The following is a 21,921-nucleotide window of genomic DNA, read 5'->3' on the forward strand; positions in this document are numbered from 1 at the left end:
TCTCGAAGCTACAAACATGAGTTTGACCAAGCTGCGGGAGACAGTGGAAGACAGGAGTGCCTGACGTGCTCTGGTCCATGGGGTCACGAAGAGTCGGACACAACTTAACAACTAAACAACAACAACAACGAAAGAGAAACTAAATGGGACTGACATTTTAGAACGATATTTCTAATATCGTTCTAATAACATTTTAAAAGTGTGTGTGTAGATCCAGCCTCTCTCTCTTTTGTTCTGTTAAAAGAACAGCCCTTAAGCATAAAACGGAGGCCATTAAAAAGGAAAAAGGGGTGGCCCATCCAATGAAGCTGGATTCAGGGCAAACAAAAGTGCATACAGTGCACATTTTAACTGTGGAATTAGCTCCCACAAGAAATAGTGACCACAGGCCAGGATGGATTTAAGAGGATTAGACAAATAAGGCTATCAACACCTACTAGCCACAACGACTTTGTTTCACTTCCACTGTAAGAGGCAGTATGACGTATGACTCTGAATACAATTTGCTGGGAATCACAAGTGGGGAGTGTGCTGTGGCACTCAGATCCAACTTTTGGGCCTACTATTTCTTATGTTAAAACCTACACTTATGCACTCTACATAAGTAATGTTATGAGTTGCCGGGGGGAGGGTAATATTCTTTGAATATCCAGGTTAGTTTCCTGGTGAGGTGATTGCCTGATGGGCCCTTAAGGAGAACACAGGACGGGGCTCTGTGAGAGATAGCCAATGGGTGGGGTAGTTAGAAGGACAAAGGCAGAGTTGAGAGCAGAGAGTTGGATATGAGCTAGAAGCAAAGCAGCAATATGGGAAGAGAGAGATGTTTGATTTCTGTTTGAATCCAAGGCTGTGGCTATGGAGGAAGGAAGGCAGGCCCTCTTGGGGCATTAATGTTGTGAAGCCCTCCATCATAGGCTCAGACTGAGTATATACCGGAAAGTTGTTTAGACTGGAGCCCCTGGAATCTTGCACCAGAGACTGAGGTGGCATGCAACAGTAATATTAACTAAAACTATGACTATTCTTGTTAATATTTTTGTCTCCATTGATCAGTGTGTATCAGTGGCGAACCAGAGCGGCGCACGGAAACGGCATTTCCCTTCCCGCCAGAGCGGTACCTATTTATCTACTATGTATCACTGGTGGAAAATTCTGTATGTTTACATCTTGCTCCTGTACATTCCTACTGACAAATAAATCTCCCCTTGTCCAATCAGACTTGCTTCTAAATCACAATAAATCAATCTTAATAATTTAAGTTTCCTTGCTTTAACTCAGCTCACCCTGAAACAAAATCAGGCATGTGTATTGCATACTCATTTAGAGGTATAATTAATTTTGTTTTATAGCATTAGTATCTGTTGCCAGTGTTGAAAGATAATGACGAAAATACCAGACGTTGTGGAGCTATAAGATGGGAGATTGAGCCCTTTGGCTGCTATCTCTGGCCTATCATGATTCCAGGGACAACCCTGGTTAGTTCACACATTTCACAATGTGCAGACACTCTCTGAGGTTATTTTTAACACTCCTGAACAATAATTTTCAGACTAGCACTTAACTCAGGATAGCTGCCACCACATAGTAGCTGTCTCTGGCACAAAGATTACTGTGGAACCAGGGAAGAAGAACTGATTTAAGACTATGGGCTGTTTTCATATTTACTCCAACAAGACAGTTCCACCATACTCTAATTATCAAAAATTTAGGCATTGGAATTGTGTGTTCAAACAGTGCCAATTCTCTTTTTACTTGTTGTTTTGTGATATATTTTGTGATATATTTTAGCATAAAGGAACTACCTACATACATAATGGGCTTCATGTTTCCTGGCTTGGAGTAACACACACATTTATCATTGATGTTGACTGCTCTTTTGTTCAAAAGTTGCTGTTGAGAAACTTGTACTTAATTTTTTTTTTTTTTAAGTGTGCATGCCCATGCAAATACCCGCATGCATGCCCCCTTGGGATCTCAGGTTTCTGGAGCTTAGGGAGGGGCAGGGAAATACTAATCGAGGGGAAAGGCAAGAACACACAGCACAAATACAACCTGCCAAGCACCACCCACCAGTGTGGCCAGGAAACACTGAAAACGATTTCAGAAGCATTAAACTGAAAGTGCTCATTTGCACCTGAAGGTGCACACAATTGCGCACCTGGAAACAATGACCGGCATACACATTAATGCCCTAGAGTGGACACAGCCCAGGTAAGTTAAGTATCTGGCCTGATCACACACAGTACTCAGACCAGAGCTGCAATCCTAATACACACTTAGCTGGCAGCAAGCCCCATCAAAGCCAGTGGGATTTACTTCTAAGTAAACATATACAGAATTGTGCTGCACATTCAGGTTCTTTCTTGATCAGGGCTTAAGGAAGCTTCTGGTCCCCAATCCTGGATAACACTTGAGCCATTGCAACAGCAGTGGTGAGCATGCATGGTATGTTGTGGCACTTGTGTAGTACTGATATACAACACTGAATGGTGCCCATCATATATTCTCACTGCCTTTCAGTTTCATAAGCTCAGTATATCATTTTTATAAGACACAGAGTCAATATCAAATGAAATTCAGGCATACCAACCAGATACACAACCCATGAGATAGCATCCAACTTCTCAGAGAATGAAGTGGCATTCTGCCACCAGAGATTGAGCAATAACTGCCTGTGACTTCCTTAGTATATGACGGTGTGATTTGTTTGGTTAATTCGGAGAGTGAACAAGATTCTGGCATGAGCATATGGTATTCAGTTTCATAGAGGAACAGGCTCTGAGTGCCACTTGAGATTGTACATATGACTGATACCAAGCAAAAGACAGACATGACATTTATGAGCATCATAATTCTCCTGTTTTAATAGCTCAAAAACAAGTTCTTTCAAGACAGAGTCAACAGTTTACCAACATCCAGGTAAATTAAATTAATTGCTCCAACTTTTAAAAATGAAATAATCTGATAAGACAACAACCATGGTCTGAACTGAGTTGCTTTTGATGGATTTGAGTAATTCCTACTTGTCCTTCTTTCAAAATATTTCAGACTATGTCTACATTGTTTTTTTTTAAAAAAGTATATATTCCATATAAGTAATTTCCAGGGTATTTTCCTATGTATATATTTCAAATATTGAAGACATAAATTTTCACCTGGGTGATTATTACTCTTTTATTGTAGGAATTAAAAATTATGCGGGTATGTGTCTTATTACAGATGGGTGAGCTATTTACCTTCAGGCATTCATGCTGAATTATACTACTAGTGGGTACACTGACAGTGGTAGTAGATCTCTGCTCAGTGAATTTTCTGCAGCATAGTGAGAACCTCCCCAGAAGATAAGGCCCCTCTCTAGTGTTACAATTAAAATGCATCCTGTATCTTCAGATATTATTTCAGTAAACTGTCAACCACAATAAGCCCAAAGCATTAGGTCCAGCTTGTATATTTGGAAACCTAGTATATTAATGTTTATTAGAGAAATTTAAGCTTATGATATTCACATATTATGCTTTATAAAACATGTATCAAATCTCTTTACTATATGATATTCTTTCATTATTATTGAAGCTGTGTTATTATTATTGAAGCTGCGATCCAGTTAGAAGTTTAACTTTTGCATGAAGCAGCCTTGAAGTTTTAGCAACTTCTCAAGAACAACAGATAAGCTTTAGTAGTTGCTTGGAAACAACATTCCAGAGGCATTTGTTTGTGTGTGAATGGATTTTGCTTACAGGAGTAGATAAGAAATAGGTTTGGCCTAGCAGATGAGCAGTGCCACCAATATGCGCTTTTGCTCTTTACTATGCTACAAACTTTGGACCTACACAAAACTGAGGCTATTCCCATGCATGTGAAGAGGACAATGGTGAGACAAACTTGGTTTTTGACTATGCTGTATTCACAACCAATTGCATTCTAGATCTTGTAGGATAGGACTATGAGTCACTATTCCATGTGTATATAAAGGCAGTTCTGCCCCAGTGCCAATTGGGAAAAGGCAATTTGGATGTAGAAGCCGAGGCAGAGAAACCAATTGCAGAGAAGGTCTAGAGAAGGCATGGCCAAACTCGGCCCTCCAGATGTTTTGGGACTACAATTCCCATCATCCATGACTACTGGTCCTGTTAACTAGGGATGGTGGGAGTTGTAGTCCCAAAACATATGGAGGGCCGAGTTTGGCCATGCCTGGTCTAGAGCAACTAAGAAGACTAAGACGACCAATTGAGAAAAGGATTACAATTCACACAATTCACAAAAATGGATTGCAATTCAGGGAAGACTTAAACAACAGAAATCCAAGGACATGTGTCTGCAGCATTCATATCTCTCTCTCTCTCTCTCTCTCTCTCTCTCTCCCCCCCCCCCCCATTTTTACTTGTCACAGTCCCAGTCTTTGGCAGGGGAGTAGGTGTGTGTGTGTGTGTACCCCATCCTTTCTACCCCATGAAATAGGGTTAGTGTGCTAAGGAAAGTTATACATTCACTACACTCTCCAGCCACCTGTTTCTAGGTGTAATATTGTGTAATATTGATTTCAAAGAATAAAGCTTTGAACCTTCATTTTTTGTCTTATCTGGAAGTGCCAAGGATTGAACATATGTCCTGCATAGAAAGCAGGTGCTTTAACACTGAGCTGGTTCTGCCTAGAAGTAGCTAACACTGACTAGCGTGAGCTTTTCAAGATCTCTGGGTTTTTTCCTGGTCCTGCTGTGCTGACCCTTTCTAAACGGAGATAGCCAACAGTAAATCTTAACCATTTTCCATGCAAAGCATATACTCAACCACTAAGCTGTGGGCTCTCTCATCAGTTTCTTTCCTTTCTCCTTATTTAAATTCAACACACGGCAAGCATTATCTACTGCAGCATTAAATGCTACTAAAATGTTGACATTTTGGATGCAACTCTCAGGAAATTTAGTAAAATATAAATTAAGCGAAACACACAATCACAACAATGCTGGGAATTAAGTGGATACTATAAAGATAAATTTACTGAGTACAATTGAAGGGCTGGGATGAATTAGCATATTCTAATTATCTTCCCTGTGCTCCTGTAGACTCTGCAACTATTCAGCTTATATCCACCAGCCTTGCAAAAAATTAACAAGGGATAACCCCACCACCACCACCTGCCCCAATACACATCTACACCTACTTCACTCCCCAATTTCCTTTTCTCCTTTCCTCTGTTACTGACCCTGCCCCCAAAACTGAAGTTTAGGACTCAGAGCTCCAATGTATTTCCCCAAGTTTATCCCCAAATGTCAAGCAGGAGACAATGGCAAAATGGTGCTTTTGTCAATTGCCCGTTTGACTGACCTTAGCTGGGACTTGTTCCATATCTTCATGGACATTGTAAATTCAGCCTGCACTCTGCAAGCATAGATAGCACATTTCTAGCTGCTGACACGCAGGTGTGTGACAGGGCAATGGAACTACCACAACCCAACATTATACAGCCCACCTGTGACTATTCTGCCCTGTAAATGTTAAGTATTTGGTTAAGAATGACTCCCCCCTCAGACTTCGAGTAATTGAGGGGGGGGGTGTATGTACAGTTTTCTAACTATTAGCTGACTCCTGTTGAAGTTTCACTTCATGTGCCATTTTTTTGAGGCAGGTATATAGACACATTTTTTTGTTCAGGCTTTTTTAAAAAAGGAATCCCAGGTGTCTTGGCCTACAGGTGCTTCAAATTTCAGCTTCCTGGGCTGTGAGGAAATTCCCTCACCTTTTGAAGAAACACGTTTGGCAACATACAAGCAGAAACATACAAGCCTCCCTTTTTCATAATCGTTCTGGTCACCAGGGTAACTTGTGGAACTTGTGAGCTAAATTTCAGCTTGTTGAATTAATTGGAAGTATTATTCACCATTATGAGTGAGGCCTAAGAATCCTTAGTATAATATCAAATTATGTTAATCAACCACATTTTCAAATACTGTAAGTATCTGCTCATTCCAAGCAGGAAAATGACGCTTCACCCAGACCACAGTGCTCTACTGAAAAGCAGAAATTACGCACCTCAAGGAGAAGCACTTCTTCAAAAATCACTGCCCAGTTTCTTCCACCTTTGTTTCCTTGCAGGCTGTTTATTTGTGTGCTCAACTTCTAGCATCTTCTATGCTTTGCTGGGCTCCTGAACTCCACAGTGAATATTGCAAGCTACACAGAGGAGGAAAACCATGGCAGGTGGCAATGAAGGGAAGCAATTGAGTTTGCCTTCCAGCTGCAGCTCCACTCCACCACCTCAAAACAACACTGAGAGAGGAAGTGATCACATACAAGCAGGAAGCCAAGGGAGCAGCACACGTTTTTGCTTGGTGAGAGGGCAGAATTTGGTGGTGAGGGACTTAAGGAAGTTTAAAACTTGCAAGGATATTTTGGGATAAACTAAACAGAAACTAGCCTATCCTTTCAGCATTTTTCTGTTTGTGACTCTAACCACAGCTGCCTCCCCCCCATTGCGTTATTGCTATCACAGCTGTGCCGTTACCATTTCCCTGGTTTACCTATAGTTTTGGAAATAACCTGTATGCTCAATGTGTGTGTAAAATCACAGGCCGCACATTTCAGTAGAACAGTTGTTTACACTACCAGTAAAACATTTTAGGAGAGAAATATGAATTTATATGGTGCTGGTTTTCTTTTAGCCTCTTCCCCCAAACACCTTTGTATCTTGCTAGATTTAGATATGTTAACAAGCCTATTCTGGCATTTTCTCCCACAAGGTTATAATTGCAGGAAGGGGGGAGACTGGGCTCATGCTCCCTGGCTCCAACCCTTTTATCACATCTGTGTTTGCCAGGCCACACACCTCTCATGCATTGCTAGGATAATCCAGCACCTATAATGTGAGGAGTCTATACCCTTACAGCAGACTGCCTGCAGAAAAAGTTACCCTTACAATATATGCAAAGACTAGATGATGAAAATGCAACTGTGATCACCACTCTGCTATGCAAGGGAGCTAGCACACATGCAAGGAAGTGTTGCTGGCCCACCCTCAAGATTTATGGTTGGAGATTGCAAAATCTTCATTAAATTACTTGTTATCATCTCCTTGCTGCCAGATCCACAGATCTCTGCCATTTCCTGCTGCCTTGATCCTAGGCATGTCCCATGCTGCCAATTAGTTTTCATGTTAAAGGCCTTGTAGTTAACATATAAAGCCCAGAACAACTTGGGACCAGCATACCTGAAAGACTGTCTGCCCTTATATAGATCAGGACGGCTACACTACTAGAGTATCATTAGGCAGAGATGTGAAAACAGGTATTTCACCCTCCGCCTAGTGGACACACACCCCACCCCTAGTCATATTTGGGCCCCCACAAGGCTTCATGTTGCTTTGTTACTGTGTTGTTTATGTACTTTCCTGATCTTATACTTCCCCCCCTACCTCTATGTTTCTTTAGGGCTCTTCCATAGGAAGAGAGACACTGATTGGGTCAAATCCGCCCCCCTTGAGTGGAGGAGTGCTACACAAATACATTGGTAAGTGCACGCTGCTTCTTGACATTATGGGTAAAGGGGTGGCTAAGCCACACAGCCCTATGACTCTGCTTCATGCACTTCATGCACTCTTTTAATGTATGTGTGGGGAGGAACTGGTGCCCATCTTTTAACATTCCTCAAAAGTCTACAAAGAACAAAAATGCCTTACATGAACTATGTGTCATGAAAACAGAGGTGTTTTTGTCAACAGTTTAACCAGCTGTGCATACGATTTCCCTTTTGTTGAAAGGAGAGAATGATGATGCTCTGCAGAGCTATAAATTAGTGTGTAAGCCTATGCCTTGGCTCTACTAGAGAGCAATATCTGAATAAATATACAACTGCATATTCATCTACCTATTTCCCTTTGCCTCCCACAACAACTTCCCATGAAAGATTAAGTTCTCCTCATATAATATGAATTCCAGTTTTGGCTGATTAATGCCAATAGACGTGTACAAGTGTATGCAAATTGTGGCTTGTGGCTGACTGGAGAGCCATGGGCCAGGAACAGCAGAAGATGAATGTAATTCTATTGCCATGAGTGTGAAAGAAGCTATAGAGAAAACTGAAGAGAAGCTGAAATAGAGTTTGCCTTAAACTTTACCAAGTGCACTGCAGACTTCCTTCTAGTATGAAGTCTTAATATTGTCTGGCTGTAAAAAGTTCAGCTCTAATCACACTCTGAGGGATAGATCAGTTTTATTCCTTCATGGCTTCCCACACAGCATTGATAATTCTTTGGTGAGGAGCAAAGAAATATGTTGGAGATTTCTAGCTTTGTTGAGCACAACAATTCACAGCCTGTCCTAGGGAATGACTGTCAAGCCCATCTTCAGCATAGATCAATCTTGAAAGCAGTGGTGGTGCAACCTCCTCCTGAAGAGGCCACCCCTGTAAACTGAGGTATTATGAACCATTGCCGTGTTGCTAATGTCCCTTTCTTGGGCAAGTTGAAAAAGTGATGGCTAAGGAACTACAAATGTTATTGGATGGAATGTTTTATCTAGATCTATCTATTTCTGACTTCAGGTCTGGGTAAGGCATCAAAACAGCCATGTAGGAACAGGTACGTAGCTTGGGGGTTCTCCTAGACGCAAAATTGCCACAAGAGGCTTAGGGGGCCCCAGTGAAAAGGAGTGCCTATGCCTAGCTCTGGCTAGGTCATTCAGTATGAATGTAATCCTTACTCTAATAGCCTGAATTGCTGCAATGCAGTCTATATGGGGCTAACCTTGATGACAGTCTGCCAATGAGCTACTATGTCCAATTCAAGACATTGATACTGATGTACAAAGCCTTAAATGACCTACTTAAATGAGCACATCCTTTGGTACTTACTGATATGCTCTGCGGTCAGCAGGGGAGTCCCTGCTCTATATCCTGTCAATGATGATATTCTGAGGCAGGGCTGTCTCAATGACAGCACCCTGAATGTGGAACTTTCTCTCCAAGAAAGTTGAGTCTACCCTGAAGCCTCAACAACGCTCCCTGCCCCCGACAACCTGTGTTTGACTGGAATCACAGACGGGCCATTAGAAGCAGACACAACCATTGGGGAAAGAAATTAGCCCCCCCCCCCTTCAGCCGCACGGAAACAGGCGCCCAATCCCCTGCCCCCACCCACTGGGAGGAGAGGCAAGTAGCTCTTGCCAGGAAATTTAGGCCACAAATTGGCTCTGCAATTTACCGGTAATAGTCCATTTTAGATGCTTAAATTATATAGATATATATTGAGCATCACACAGTTGTGAAAGTATTTCCTCATGTAGATAGCCCTTATGAATTAGACCATTCTTTTAATTCAACACTTTTCCTATAGACCAGAATATCTGGAAAACTATTCATAAATGTGCTTGCCCTGTATATTTCTAAATAGATTCCCATGGCCTTAATCATGTATTTGGTGTGTGTGTGTGCGCGCGCACGCGTGCATAATATAGTGAGAGAAAGAGACTGAGAAATTTGGCCTTGACATTTTGCTTATATATTGCTCCAAAATAATTTTTAAAAAGCACATAGACAAAAATTTCATGGTTTTCTATAACAAGAAATCAATACAACAAAACTAGTTTTAGCAAACTGTACATACATAAATATGTTTCTTTTTTAATACTTAACATTCATGATTTTTGTTCATAAAGCCTTCCATGATTTATTTATTACATCCATTACTTTTTTTAACTATAAAAAGTGCTGTTCTGATTTACAGCTTGTGCATCCAAAGCGAAGGTTAGAACATCATGCTCCACCCAAAACCCCACAAAAAATGGGGAAATAATACATGGCCTTGCAATCTCCTTAAAATTTATGTTACAATAGTCTCTAGAATCTCTTTAGCAGAGTTTGGTTTTTAATGATTCTATGAGTGTGTGTATACTTGTAAAATACCAATAATGCAGATAATGAAAGTTTGAGTAATAGATCTTTATGAGCTGCACATGGGAAATATCTTCTTTCAGACTGAAGTCCTTGTCTATGCATAGTACAGGGCACTGGCCCAAATTATAAAAGTGACTGAGAAGTCCAGAATATTGGCAAAAAGGGAAAAATATTCTATCACTTATTTCATAGCTTTTTCAGTGCCAGAGATGTGAGTTTTAAACAATGCTACTCACATAGTGCATGACTCATTTTGGTACTGATACATATTTAACTTAGTGCCAAGTTGACTTATTTTTGTGTCCAAGGAGGTCACAGGAGAACTACTCTGCAGTGGATGTACCTGCATTTGATACAAGCTTCTCTGTCGTCTTTCCAGCTGCTTCATAAAGGTGGCGGGCCATTAGTATACCTTAGCATGGGGTGAAAGGAGCGTGCAAAGTTATTGGAGAGGGCGCAGCTATAGTCTTCCTCCGTCATTGGCACCAGGCAGGCAAGACCAATTAAGAACAGCAAGAGGAGCTGAAGTGGGAGAGCGGCTCGGAGGACCCTGAGGAAGAAGCATTGCTGCTGCTGCCGCCGCCGAACTGGCTGAACCTCAGAATGGGAGGAATCTAAGCCATCTCTTGTGCACCTAAAGAGACAATCCAATACAGAAATAAACCAATGCATTACTGTGAAATGACACCCAGGCCAAGATGCTGCCTGAAATATCCACGAGACTTTCATGATTTAGAGATTCCAAATGCATTTTACATGAAAGTGGACGTTTTCTAGTTACTCGAAAAGACTACTTGGGTATTAGAAATCCCATACATAACTATTTAAAGTAGTATGCTACCCTCTCTCCCAAATATAACACCACTACATCAGTCACCCATCAGATATATCAGTCACGATCCATGCTACTGATCAACAATATTTCTTAAGGAGTGTAGCCCAAGTATTTCCCCCCCCCCCCCATGTCAGGATCACAGTAAGTATGCCAATATCCAATTAGAAGGATTTTAGATTGCACAGTACAGTGTAGCTCATTTTGCACTGAATCAGCAATTAAAAGCAAATGTGGAACTTCAGATGTACCATTCCTCTTTGAGTATAATTTACTACCTGGAAAAAAGAATGCAGTACAAATTAACAGAAAGACTGTTGCTTGTCCTAACAAGGATTCTTTTTATTTCAGCCAGGAAATAATATCCACCCTTCTGCCTTGTGATTAATCAAAGCAACTGCATCTCCAGTTGCTATCATTGCAAGGATGATGAGGGTAGGGCTGGGGAGAAAGTCTTTTGTTGCCACTGGACAAATTATGGGCACATATCTTCCCACCCTTCAAAATCCTCAAGTAAACCAGGAAGTTCTGTTGGCTACTTTTAGTTGACTAATGGAGACCTGAATGTTCAAAGCTAATAAATGATTAACTGTTTGAGATGAGAGAGCTGACAAGAGGTCCAAGATCAAAAACAAAAGGTGGCAGATTAGTTACAGGCACATCACTGAAACTAGGATGGAAAGCTGCTTAGTCTGTTATTAAGTATGCAGCCTTCTATTATGAATGCATCAAAACGATATGGCACATTTAACAGCATCAGAGCATTCTATATTAAAGTTCAATTAGACCCAGCCTTCGAGCATCTGACAATGCCAGCTTGAGGAGTTAATGGGCTTAGGTATAGACAAAGGGAACAGGTAGTGCTGCCCAACTGCCATCTTAGGCTGCACAGCCTTTAACTGTGACTATTTTCTCACATGGCTTTTACTTACTCCGCAGCCTTATGTGCACTGTATGTGTCCAGGATTGTGCCTGCTGACCCAGTGTCTACATACTGGAGGTGGCATTTGGGACAGGTATGCACATATAACCTATCATAGCTCTGATTGTGCCATCATAGAACAGACCCCATGTACAGACATCACCTCCAACAGTATAAAGGTGCAGTGAGGAATTGAGATCAGGAAGCACAATCCTGATTCTCCCACTAGCCAAAAAACTGCACTGTATGTGGAATTACCATCTGCATTCTATCCTTCCCCCCAGCATCGAACAATAACACCATCTTCCAAAATGCTTAAGTTCTTGAAACACTTGGCATTCTGCTGCCCTTAAGCCTTGTCTATAAAAGAAGGCAATACTAAATATTTCTTGGGCGGGGGGGAGTTAAGTCCATTCCAAAACAAATTTTCCTCCTCCCTCTCTGTGGTTGTGATAAGGCTGATATATCCTGTTGATGTGGCCCCTGCATTTGTTCAGGATGTAGAGTGGAGAGAACTGGGTTCAGATTCTGCTGTAGTGATGAGACTCATAGAATTGTATAGTTGGAAGGGACCCAGAGTGTCATCTAGTCCAATCCCTGCAATGCAGGAATTTTGGGCCTGACCTGATCTCTTAGCCTAATGTATCTCTAAGGGTTAAAATTGCATAAATTTGAGAGGACAAAACAATAGAACCCATGTTTGCCAACCCAAGACACTTGGGGAAAGGGCAAAATAAAAAGGTTATTAAAAATGCAAGCCATTTTTACATAGGCTGAAAATCCTGTTGACACTTTTTAGATAAAACTTAATTTAGGTTGGGACTGCATTTTGGAGCTTATAAAGCTTGTTTCTCCCTTGAGGCAGGGTTTATAAATGTTCAAAGTTCCTTTCTGAGTCCTAATTCAACAAACTTCATAAGCCTACCCAATAATAAGCATGCCATATGATTAAAACATTGGTCTTTCTTCAGCTACTGGCCTATTTTCATCTGAATTTAAATTTGTATCACCTTTTCCAGTATTTTTTTAAAATAGACCTCTCCAATTCATCTAGTTCAGCTACTTATTATTTTGCTTCTCTTTTTACATTTGTTTCTAAATTGCTTGATGGTGTGCTCTTAGATTTTTAGAAATTATCTGACTCTATTTCCCCCCTTTTTGTTATTTTAACTTTTGTTTCCTGATCTATCATGCAATAGAAACTACTTTGCTTTCCTTAATCTTCTTTCTTTTTGTTCTTACTCTTAATTTGTATTCAGCTTTTGATATTGCTTTATTTAAAGCACTGTCTATTTCTCCCTTTTGGATATCATTTTGGTTTTCAGGGTTCTGCTTTTCTTCCATGTCTTTATAGACACACTTTCATGTTCCTGTTCTAGGTACTGTATAGTGGTTGAAATACAATCCCCGAGTTAACTTCCATGCTGTTCTGAAGGGCCCCTACCTGTCTGGAACACATTTTGTGGGTGCAGGATCTGGCAAGATACTTAAAAGCATCTGAAAGCCTTTGATCTTATTTATGGGATTCATAGCCAGATTACACTTGGTTAACTCTCTCCTTTTTTTAATGACTGTCACCAACTTGTTTAAGCTAGCCTTTTTGGGAAAGGCACTATGGCTTTAATTTCTTCTTTGCTTTGTTCAATCATTTTATAGTTTTTTGTTGCTGTGTATATTAGATTATAAAACCTGGGCAGGGCATGTTTGCCTTTTTGTTCTGTACACAGCCTAGATATTTAGACACTATTAATTATTTGTTTCTTTATTTCATGTGGTCAGAGATTTACAAAGCCCTTGACAAACTGTCTGGCGTTTATGTTTTTCATAGACTTATTAAATGGAGCTGTAAAACTCCAAGACACTTGAGAACACTTCTGGGTTGTTGCACCTTTCCATGGAACTGTCACACATATGGGTAGATGTCAGTATGTGACCTCGGGGCCATATGGTTGGCACCTTCATAACCCATTGTGAAGTGGGCACTTTGTGATAAATACCAATGGCTAATTGGTGCTCTTGCACAACAAATGTTGCTTTCGGCAACAACAAACACACACGCCTGGACTTCTTGCATCAAGAAAAGTGTTGGGAAATTACAATGGAAAGTGCACCAGTGGTGATGCCATATACCTTCCACATAAATTTTGAGAAAACAAATCAGGATGATTGCTCATTATACACTTCATCTGGAAGTGGACCCTGTCATATAGCTCAAATCCCAACACCACAAACAAATCAGCTCATGCCAGATTCTAATGCACCACAAAAACACTGTTGCTAAAGCTGCCTTTAAGATAATAGTTACTTTACTACACACATTAGTTCAAAAGGGGGGGGGGGCAGGGAGGCCCTCTACCCCATACTACCCCATGCATATTTCTCTAAGAGAAGCATACACATCCATTATAACAATGTACAATTTACATCCATATACAAAGGACAAGGAATTATATGTCTGAAATACTGTAATTACTAAGAGTGCTCCAGAATTATCAGGAAGAGAGCACCATTATGCCCATCCTAGGTTTTTTAATGCTGTAAGAGAGGCATCAAAATGATGGTCATATATTTCCAGTTTCTAGGGAACCAATTTTGAAAGGCCAATTTTTAGCATATTTTTATATGTAACCAGAAGAATTTATACACTAATGGGTTCATTAATAATTATTGAGCTGTGGTTACTGAAATCATAGGGCTGGCAGAGGTGAGTCTATTGAGATCAAAACAAGCCTTTGGGGATAAGTCAGACTCCATATAAGGCAGCTTCATATTCATGCAGCACCTACCCTGGAACACCTTTGTTAATTGCATATATTTGTAATCTACCAAAGCTGTGTATTAAATTTCTTTCTTTTTCGCAAAATGTTGCATTCACTCATTAGATATGCAATATTATTGTGCAGTTCAGTAGGAGTAACACTTGATCGGACACTTTATAAAGGTTTTTTAAATCAATCATCACTTGTAATAGCTGTGCTGATTTTGCCTATCACTAAGGTCTCATTCGTAGTTTCTTCATCTGAAGCAGATTGAGACACATGTTGCACATGGCTGAACGAGGGCATTTGGAGTCATGGACAAAGCTACAACTAACAATTGTGCATAAAAATGATTTCTGATCACAAAACATTTGTTCTGCTCATATACCCACTGCCTTGCTTCCTGTGAAAGCCAAGACGAATCTTCAAGTCTGGATTATTATTGGGAATGAAAAGTGAGGTAGAAGAATGTAGCACTTGATTAATGGGTTCTGAGACTACAGACTGAATCACTGGCGCCAAGACCTTTTAGGGATCCTATAGGGTAAACACTTCGGAGAAAAGGACACAATTACTCTAATCTCTAACATTTTTATCTCAAAAAATATCTATATTGACTCAAGCCTATGGCTGCAATCCAGTGATACAGCTCTGCTTGAAAAGGTCTCTCAACTGTTGGCTATGGCAGGAAAAATCTCTGAATATGTGTGCAGCTCCATCTGCCACTGCTGGCAATACCAAGTCTCATTAATAGTTTTGGATATTGATATACATCATTGGGGTATTTTTGTGCTAATTACTGATGGCATGGGGGAGAATATCCATTCCTTTATGCAACATTTCATTTGTTTATTTTGATTTTATCTTGACAAAACCCAATGTCCTGGAGTAGATAACTCTATCTATCTATCTATCTATCTATCTATCTATCTATGGTATAAAGCAGCATCTAAGTGCTGTTTAACCTGAAGTTCTAGTAAGCTATATCAGACCCTGCTGAGCTATGCAAATGTGCTAGCAATTTTATTGCTGCACCACATACAATGGTATCTTGGGTTACAGACGCTTCAGGTTACAGACTCTGCTAACCCAGAAATATTACCTCGGGTTAAGAACTTTGCTTCAGGATGAGAACAGAAACTGCGCGGCGGCAGCAGGAGACAACATTAGCTAAAGTGGTACCTCAAGGTTAAGAACAGTTTCAGGTTAAGAATGGACCTCCAGAACGAATTAAGTTCTTAACCCAAGGTACCACGGTATATGCATTGTTCCCTGCCAACATAGGTGTTTTGCACCACCCAAAGCACACCGATGTGAGAAAGCCAGGGTCCATAGGAAGGGCTGAACCGTAGGTAATGTGTAGTTTGACAGTACCTGTCCTTTGGTCGGATGCAGCTTCTTCCAGACGAGTTTGCATTTAAAACCACTGCCCTTTTAAATTTGCAACAGCAAAATTCTACGGGTTAAATACCTTGGTCTCCTTTTATGTGTCTAGTCTCCCAAGGATTGCTGATCCAGTGCAAGATCAAACACAAGGTACTCAGATCAGAGGCAGGCCAGATTATTAAAAGAACACAGTGACAGCTTGTACTTCTTTATCAGTCAAAACCACATTACACATCAACTACAACCTGTCTGGCTTCCATGCTTGATTAACTTCCTTATTCAGTAGAAAACTCATTTGTATTCCGTGCTTGACTGAATGACAAATTGTCTATTGTGTTGTTCTGCTAAGAGATGTGTTAATAAACAGTGCTGGAGAAAGATGCATAGATGCCACAGTTAGAACATAGGCAAGCTCTAAAGCTGCAAAGTGGTGGTGAAGCGCATGCTGAGCCAGTGGCTGGCTCTTTCAATGCCAGAACGTTCTAAAAAGGAGGCGTGTGCATGTGTGTGTGTGGAGGAAGAGGGAACAGGAAAGTTGTTGTACACAGCAAACCCTACCGGTACAATCTTCCCAAATGCAACTTCATTTCACAGACTGGTCAGAAAAAGCAATGCTTTGTTCAGTAAGCAGTCTTTCCCTCCTTTGTGTGAAAAACAAGGTCCTGTCTCATACGGATTGTAAACAAATAGTTTTTCCTTAAGTTTCTTTCTTGACAAAAAATAACAACAGGCAACTAAGAGGTAGTTCCAGATATTTTATGCATTTAAGCAAAATTTTAGAAAACTCTGAAATGTGTTCTACTTCATGTGTCACATGACCTCTGGGATTTGAATTCATTTTTGTTTATGAGGGCAAGACCGAGATATGAGGGTGGGTAAAATTGGAATAGCCAAAAAGCCCAGAGACATATTTTTGTTTTGTTTTAATCAAAGCTACCAACACATTTTTGCTTTAATGATGAAGTCTTCCACCCCCTTTTTTCTCTTTTTCTTTTATATAGATGGAATTTAGAGTTATTTTGTATTAGATTATTTTGTATTGTTCTGGGCTCCATAAAGCAACCAAGTAGTTTTCCAGAATACCTTCCTCTAATATATTTTTGAGTTTCAACCAATTGATTTTGACACTGCAAAGTGGATGGGCACTTTTTGTGGAGCACTGAATACATTTCCTCTTTCAGTCACTTGATGCTTGTCACAATTCAAAAGGCACAAGCTGTGCATGGGTGTAAAACTTTAAGGGACTATAAATGACATGTGGCAAGAAGCGGATAGTGGATTAGCATAAGCATTCCTTCTCCCCTCCTATTCATTTCACAATGGCGTTTTGCTGAGAAAAATGTGGTTTGCGAAGGAATGATCACCCGGTGTTGAGTGCCCTAGATTTATCTTGTGATTGATTTATTCTATGCTTGTTTGACTGGCTGATTTATTGTATAAAATGTATTTCTGTTGCATGCTTCCCATACTTTTAGATTCAAGGGGTCCAAATAAAATAAGGTACAATCCAGGAAATGCTAGGCATGCCATCCCCACTGAAATGAATTGGAACATGACATTTAGGTACACATTTTAGCTCCATTGATATCAATGGGACCCAAGCCTTTCTAACTTTTAGTGGGTTTCACTGCAAGGGATGGCAGACAGTAGTACTGTTGTTGGTGTGAGCTACATTTTCAGGGTATGTTCATTTCTGTCTCTCTCTCAATCTCTATCTGCATTGTCATGTTCCTGTTATTAAAAACAACAACAGATGTCAACATTGGACAGGGACGTAGAATATAAATGTGCATTTTCTGGAGCTCTATTTCAGGCCAGACAAAGAAGGAAGGGGCAAGAAGGTAGACTGAATTGTTGATTGGTAAAAAGGTCACACACAGACACACACACATGTATATATCTATAGATACACAAATATATCACACTGACAATGACAGAATGCAGAAGCACTGTTAGCTGCAGAGAAGACAGGTTGCTGGACACGAGGTGAAAGCTGGAAGCTACAGCTGTTAACTCTACTCTCAAGTGCTGGCACAAAGAGGGGGTGTGCTGCTCTCATAATGCCCGGTGTCTGCAAGCACCTTACTAAGGTTAGTATATTGCATCTGCAAGGAAGTTGTCTCACAGTGGAGAAAAAAAGATGTGCTGCTGCCAAATCTTCATTTTCAGCGTTAGCTCAGGTTTTGGATTGTGCCTGGAGTCATTAAATATGAAAACCCGCAAACTGAACAAAACTTTACAAACTTGAAAATAAAGGAGGCAAATCTTAAGAGGATTTTTTTCATTTTCAGATTTGCGGGTTTTGTGAATTCTGATATACTGTATTGGTCTAATACCTGCCATAACTTAACATCTAGAAACAAAGAGGATGATAAAAGTCTTTGCCATGGACCTAAGCATAGATCTGCCAGTAGTTTCTTAGTGGCAAAATGATGGATGCAATGCATACATCCATTTAATCAAAGGCATCTAAATAATTTAAATGTAGGTTGAAGTTCATTGGAAGCAAAAGCAGAATACTATTGAGTGCTTGTCGTGCAATATTTTGTCTTAGTGTAATTTGATACTTGTAGGAGAAAGCCTACACTTAAACTGCTTGATGTCTTTTTTCATCAGATTCAATGTGCACAATTACATATCATGGACAGTTTCCATCATCCTCTTGAAGTTCTAGATCAGAGTGCAGAAACCAGGAGAATAAGGTACCTGCTGTGTGGACTGCTGACAGAGGGTCCAGGCTGTGAGACATTACATTTGCCTCGTGGCTGTTTGCAATGAACAGGGGTAAAGAAAGAAGAATGTTCAGTCCAGGCAAATAAAGGCAAGCTACTGATGAAAAACAAATTAAAAAGTGCAGCAAAGGAAACACAAAATCAAATGAAGTTACTAATTTCCATGAATCAAGGAAACTGGCTTTTCTTTTGTGCTCCTAGTTGAATATGAATCTGAACGTACAACATGAACTTAAAATGACACTGTAGTCAATAGAACAATACAAAGAAAGTGCAGTGTATTAAAAAAAGAAACTTATGGTTAAATGCCTCAAGCAATTTGCTGTATTAATTCATATTTATTCAAAAGTTACACTTTTGTTTGTTGATGCTTCAAAAATATTTCTGTTTTTAATAATAGTAATTATTATTTTAAGAAAATGTTTCCTTGTTTTGCATCAGTTATCTTTAGGGTCAGTAACTCTGCTTTCAGTATCACACTAACATCATTTGGCTTTTCATTGTTAATACATTTTGGGACAAGTCGAAAGTTAACCCAGTCAATGTAGATGTTGCTACTAGCACAACACATAGCGCAAATCAGCTACATCAGATGGACTCTCTATACTACCAGCAAGAATTTCAAAGAGTTACTGGCAGTAGTGTGAAGGGGAGATATGTGATGTGGGCAAACTGCATGGTATGCCCTGTGGTACTTGCAATGTCTTTGGCTGCAGAAACTCACAGGGAAATCATTTCAGCTGACCTCCACGTGATTGTAATAAAGTGTAGACCCTCCTTGCAGTCTTAGTCTCTTCTTATGTGTTGTTAGTTAATCATTATAGCAGCAATAGAAAGGTATATGGGTTGGAGCCAGACCTGTCTCTGTGTGAATGGAAGTGGAGGCACCTCAGCTCTCTGTGACAACTTTACAGGGGACAGTGGAGACTGTGAAGGGAGGAAGAACTGGAGAAAATCACTGCACCGTCCACTTCCTCCAGTGCTAGTGGAATTCCACTGAATGCAGCTCTGGATCCAACCCTATTATATTTTTTATTAGTTCACATTTGTTTTGGTGAATATTGTATATTTGGAATATTAATCCAGGCTTTTTTTTACAAAAAAATCTCAAATTTTCATTTCTATTTGAAAAAGTTAAAGCTAATTTTAAAGATATACCTTAGAGAAACCATCTGTATCATACTGTACTCCAGAGAAGGTGATGATAAAAAGAAAAAATGTCTACTTGCTACGATAAGCTGCTATTTCTACTCATATCCATAAGCTAACCATGATATATATAACTTATATTTTAGAAATGTTGAAAGATAAAAATGAAAGTAATGACCCAGGAAAAAAAATTGCCATAATTTTTGTGTATCTTCCCCTTGAAAAGCCAGTGTTCCTTTACATTCTCAAACTAGGATCTAAACGAAACTAGTGAATGTATTGAAATCAATTTTAAGAGGCCGTAAGGTTCATAAAGACAGAACTCAGATTTTTTTTTATAAGAGAGCAAATGAAAATTGATAGTTTTCTAAAAGCTAAGGAAAGCTGAATAATACTTAAATTAAAACGAACAAAAAGAATGAAAACCAAGTTCCCTACAGGACTCAAAGTGAAGAGTAGTACATTATGTGGCTCACAGACTGGCTTTGTACTATATTCCAGTGGCACAAAAGGAAAATGCAAGTAGGTGGAAGGGCGTGTGTGGTGGGTAGTATCAGGAATAAAAGAAAACAAATTATTATTCACACAAAACTTTGGCATATGCATGCCTGGAATAGTATTGCTTTTACTCCTTCAGAAAGCCAGGGAGTGTGTTGCATTGGAAAAAACAACTTGCTTTCTCTGTTTGCTAAGAAATCAGCAGCCCACCGAAGAAACAAGTTTTCATTGCATTGCCAACACCACCACAAAACAAAGAGCAACAGTTGGAATAATTTTGGTTGGGCTTTTGGGTGACACCCAATGGTATCTGCCCACTTGCATAAAATCCACTTGGACAATGTAAATTCTGGTTTCTCCAGCCCCCTGTGTGCCCCCCCCCAAATCTGCTCTAAAGTGTTTCTGATCCTCTTACTCGAGCAGATATTGGGGGTCTTCAGGGAGATTCAGGGAGGAAGAGGGCAAGGAGAAATCCAGGTTTCATGAGCTGATTATCAATTGAACTATGATGGATCTCACCCTTTGACCTTCATTGCAAGGGACAAGGAAGACAAAGCTGCTCATTTTCCACACTCAAGAAGAGCAATTCCACTCTGAACATGTGTATGGTGAATTTTATGAATATAAAATTGTTTTCTTGAATCCCTGGGACTTCCCTACAACATTATCTTATCACTAATACTGATAGCTTAGCAGCTTCTGTGTTGTTTTGTAAGTGGCCCTACAATGTAACGGTATTCATCGGGTGACCTTAGAAATTGAACTTTTGATCAGGATGCCAACCAAGACAAAGCATCCATCATTGCAGCTCGCTACTCTACTTAGTACCCCCCAAGTTAAGGCAAATCACTCAAGGCCCCATTACCTTAGACTCTGACCTTGCCACAACTACGCAGGGCCTTTGTAGAACTAAGATTTCAACAGATGCCCTCAGCATTTTTAGAGGGGAGATACAGTCATACTTCATGTTGCGTAACCTACAGGTTACAGAATCTTTGGGTTACGGCTGCAGCAAACCCCAAAGCGCTCTGCGGCGGTGTGTGCGTGCGCAGAAGCAGTCCTCTGGTTACAGAATTTTCAGGATTCAGATCCCGTTCAGAACCGGAGGTACCACTGTACTGGGGAATTTCCCATACAGATTGCAAATGTATACATGGATGCAATCAGGTAGAGGACATCACACACTACCTGCTGACTTGCCCCCTGTATACAATGCCCAGAGGAAAATTTATATTGCCAATTCTTAATTGGCTTCCAGGTTGATCCACACAGGAAGTGACAGTTGAACTCCTAGCAGATAAAATCTATATATTACACACCAGGTAGCCAAATTTGCACTGGCAGCCAAGAAGCTTTGTTCTAGCTATGTGAATGAACTTCAATCTTAAGTCTTAATGTCATAAATTTATTTTTATGTTGTAAACTACTACAGGTTACGTGTAAAATTTTAGGTGAAAGTTTCCTTTTATTCTCTGTTGTCCATTGTAAACGCCTTTGACTATATACAATAAAAATATTTGATTGACATGTCGTGAGGCACCTACCACACTTTGAGTCCTGGTTTTACTATATATAGCATTTTATAATCCTGATTTCATGCAGGGAAGGAGATGCAGCAAAGTTTAGGGAGGCAGTGTTTTGTTGGAGGGAGAGCTCATCTGGGTTGGTGCCTTTTTCTTGCCTATGAGGAGGAGGAAGATGGTGTGGACCTGTCACCTGGCTACAGCTACCTGGAGCTTCTACCCAAGAGCTAGCAGA

The 21,921-nt window shown here is 40.1% G+C and overlaps 1 protein-coding gene and 2 long non-coding RNA genes across 23 annotated transcripts in view; 1 reads left to right on the forward strand and 2 right to left on the reverse strand.

Moving 5' to 3' along the window:
• Positions 1-6,218: 6,218 nt before the first annotated feature.
• LOC310841630 lies at positions 6,219-21,687 on the forward strand. The gene is made up of 3 exons (XR_014562630.1): positions 6,219-6,329; positions 7,425-7,503; positions 18,401-21,687. It is a non-coding gene; the product is annotated as an uncharacterized lncRNA (long non-coding RNA).
• SYNE1 (spectrin repeat containing nuclear envelope protein 1) overlaps positions 9,468-21,921 on the reverse strand; it is a 273,591-nt gene continuing 261,137 nt past the window's right edge. For 18 of the 21 annotated variants that reach the window (XM_083731884.1, XM_083731869.1, XM_083731879.1 and 15 more), the window contains 2 exons: positions 18,491-18,549; positions 9,468-10,519 (listed from right to left, as the gene is read on the reverse strand). In XM_083731884.1, coding sequence (XP_083588010.1) covers positions 10,270-10,519; positions 18,491-18,549 — 309 coding nt within the window. In that variant the 3' untranslated portion in view covers positions 9,468-10,269. The remainder of the gene's footprint in view (positions 10,520-18,490; positions 18,550-21,921) is intronic. The other 3 variants (XM_083731873.1, XM_083731871.1, XM_083731872.1) reach the window with 1 other exon arrangement.
• LOC310841710 lies at positions 10,843-18,481 on the reverse strand. Its single transcript, XR_014562717.1, has 2 exons — positions 11,932-18,481; positions 10,843-11,622 (listed from the first exon to the last, which is right to left on the reverse strand). It is a non-coding gene; the product is annotated as an uncharacterized lncRNA (long non-coding RNA).

This window comes from Podarcis gaigeae (assembly GCF_964106915.1).
Source record: "Podarcis gaigeae genome assembly, chromosome: 3".
NCBI classification, from domain to species: domain Eukaryota; kingdom Metazoa; phylum Chordata; class Lepidosauria; order Squamata; family Lacertidae; genus Podarcis; species Podarcis gaigeae.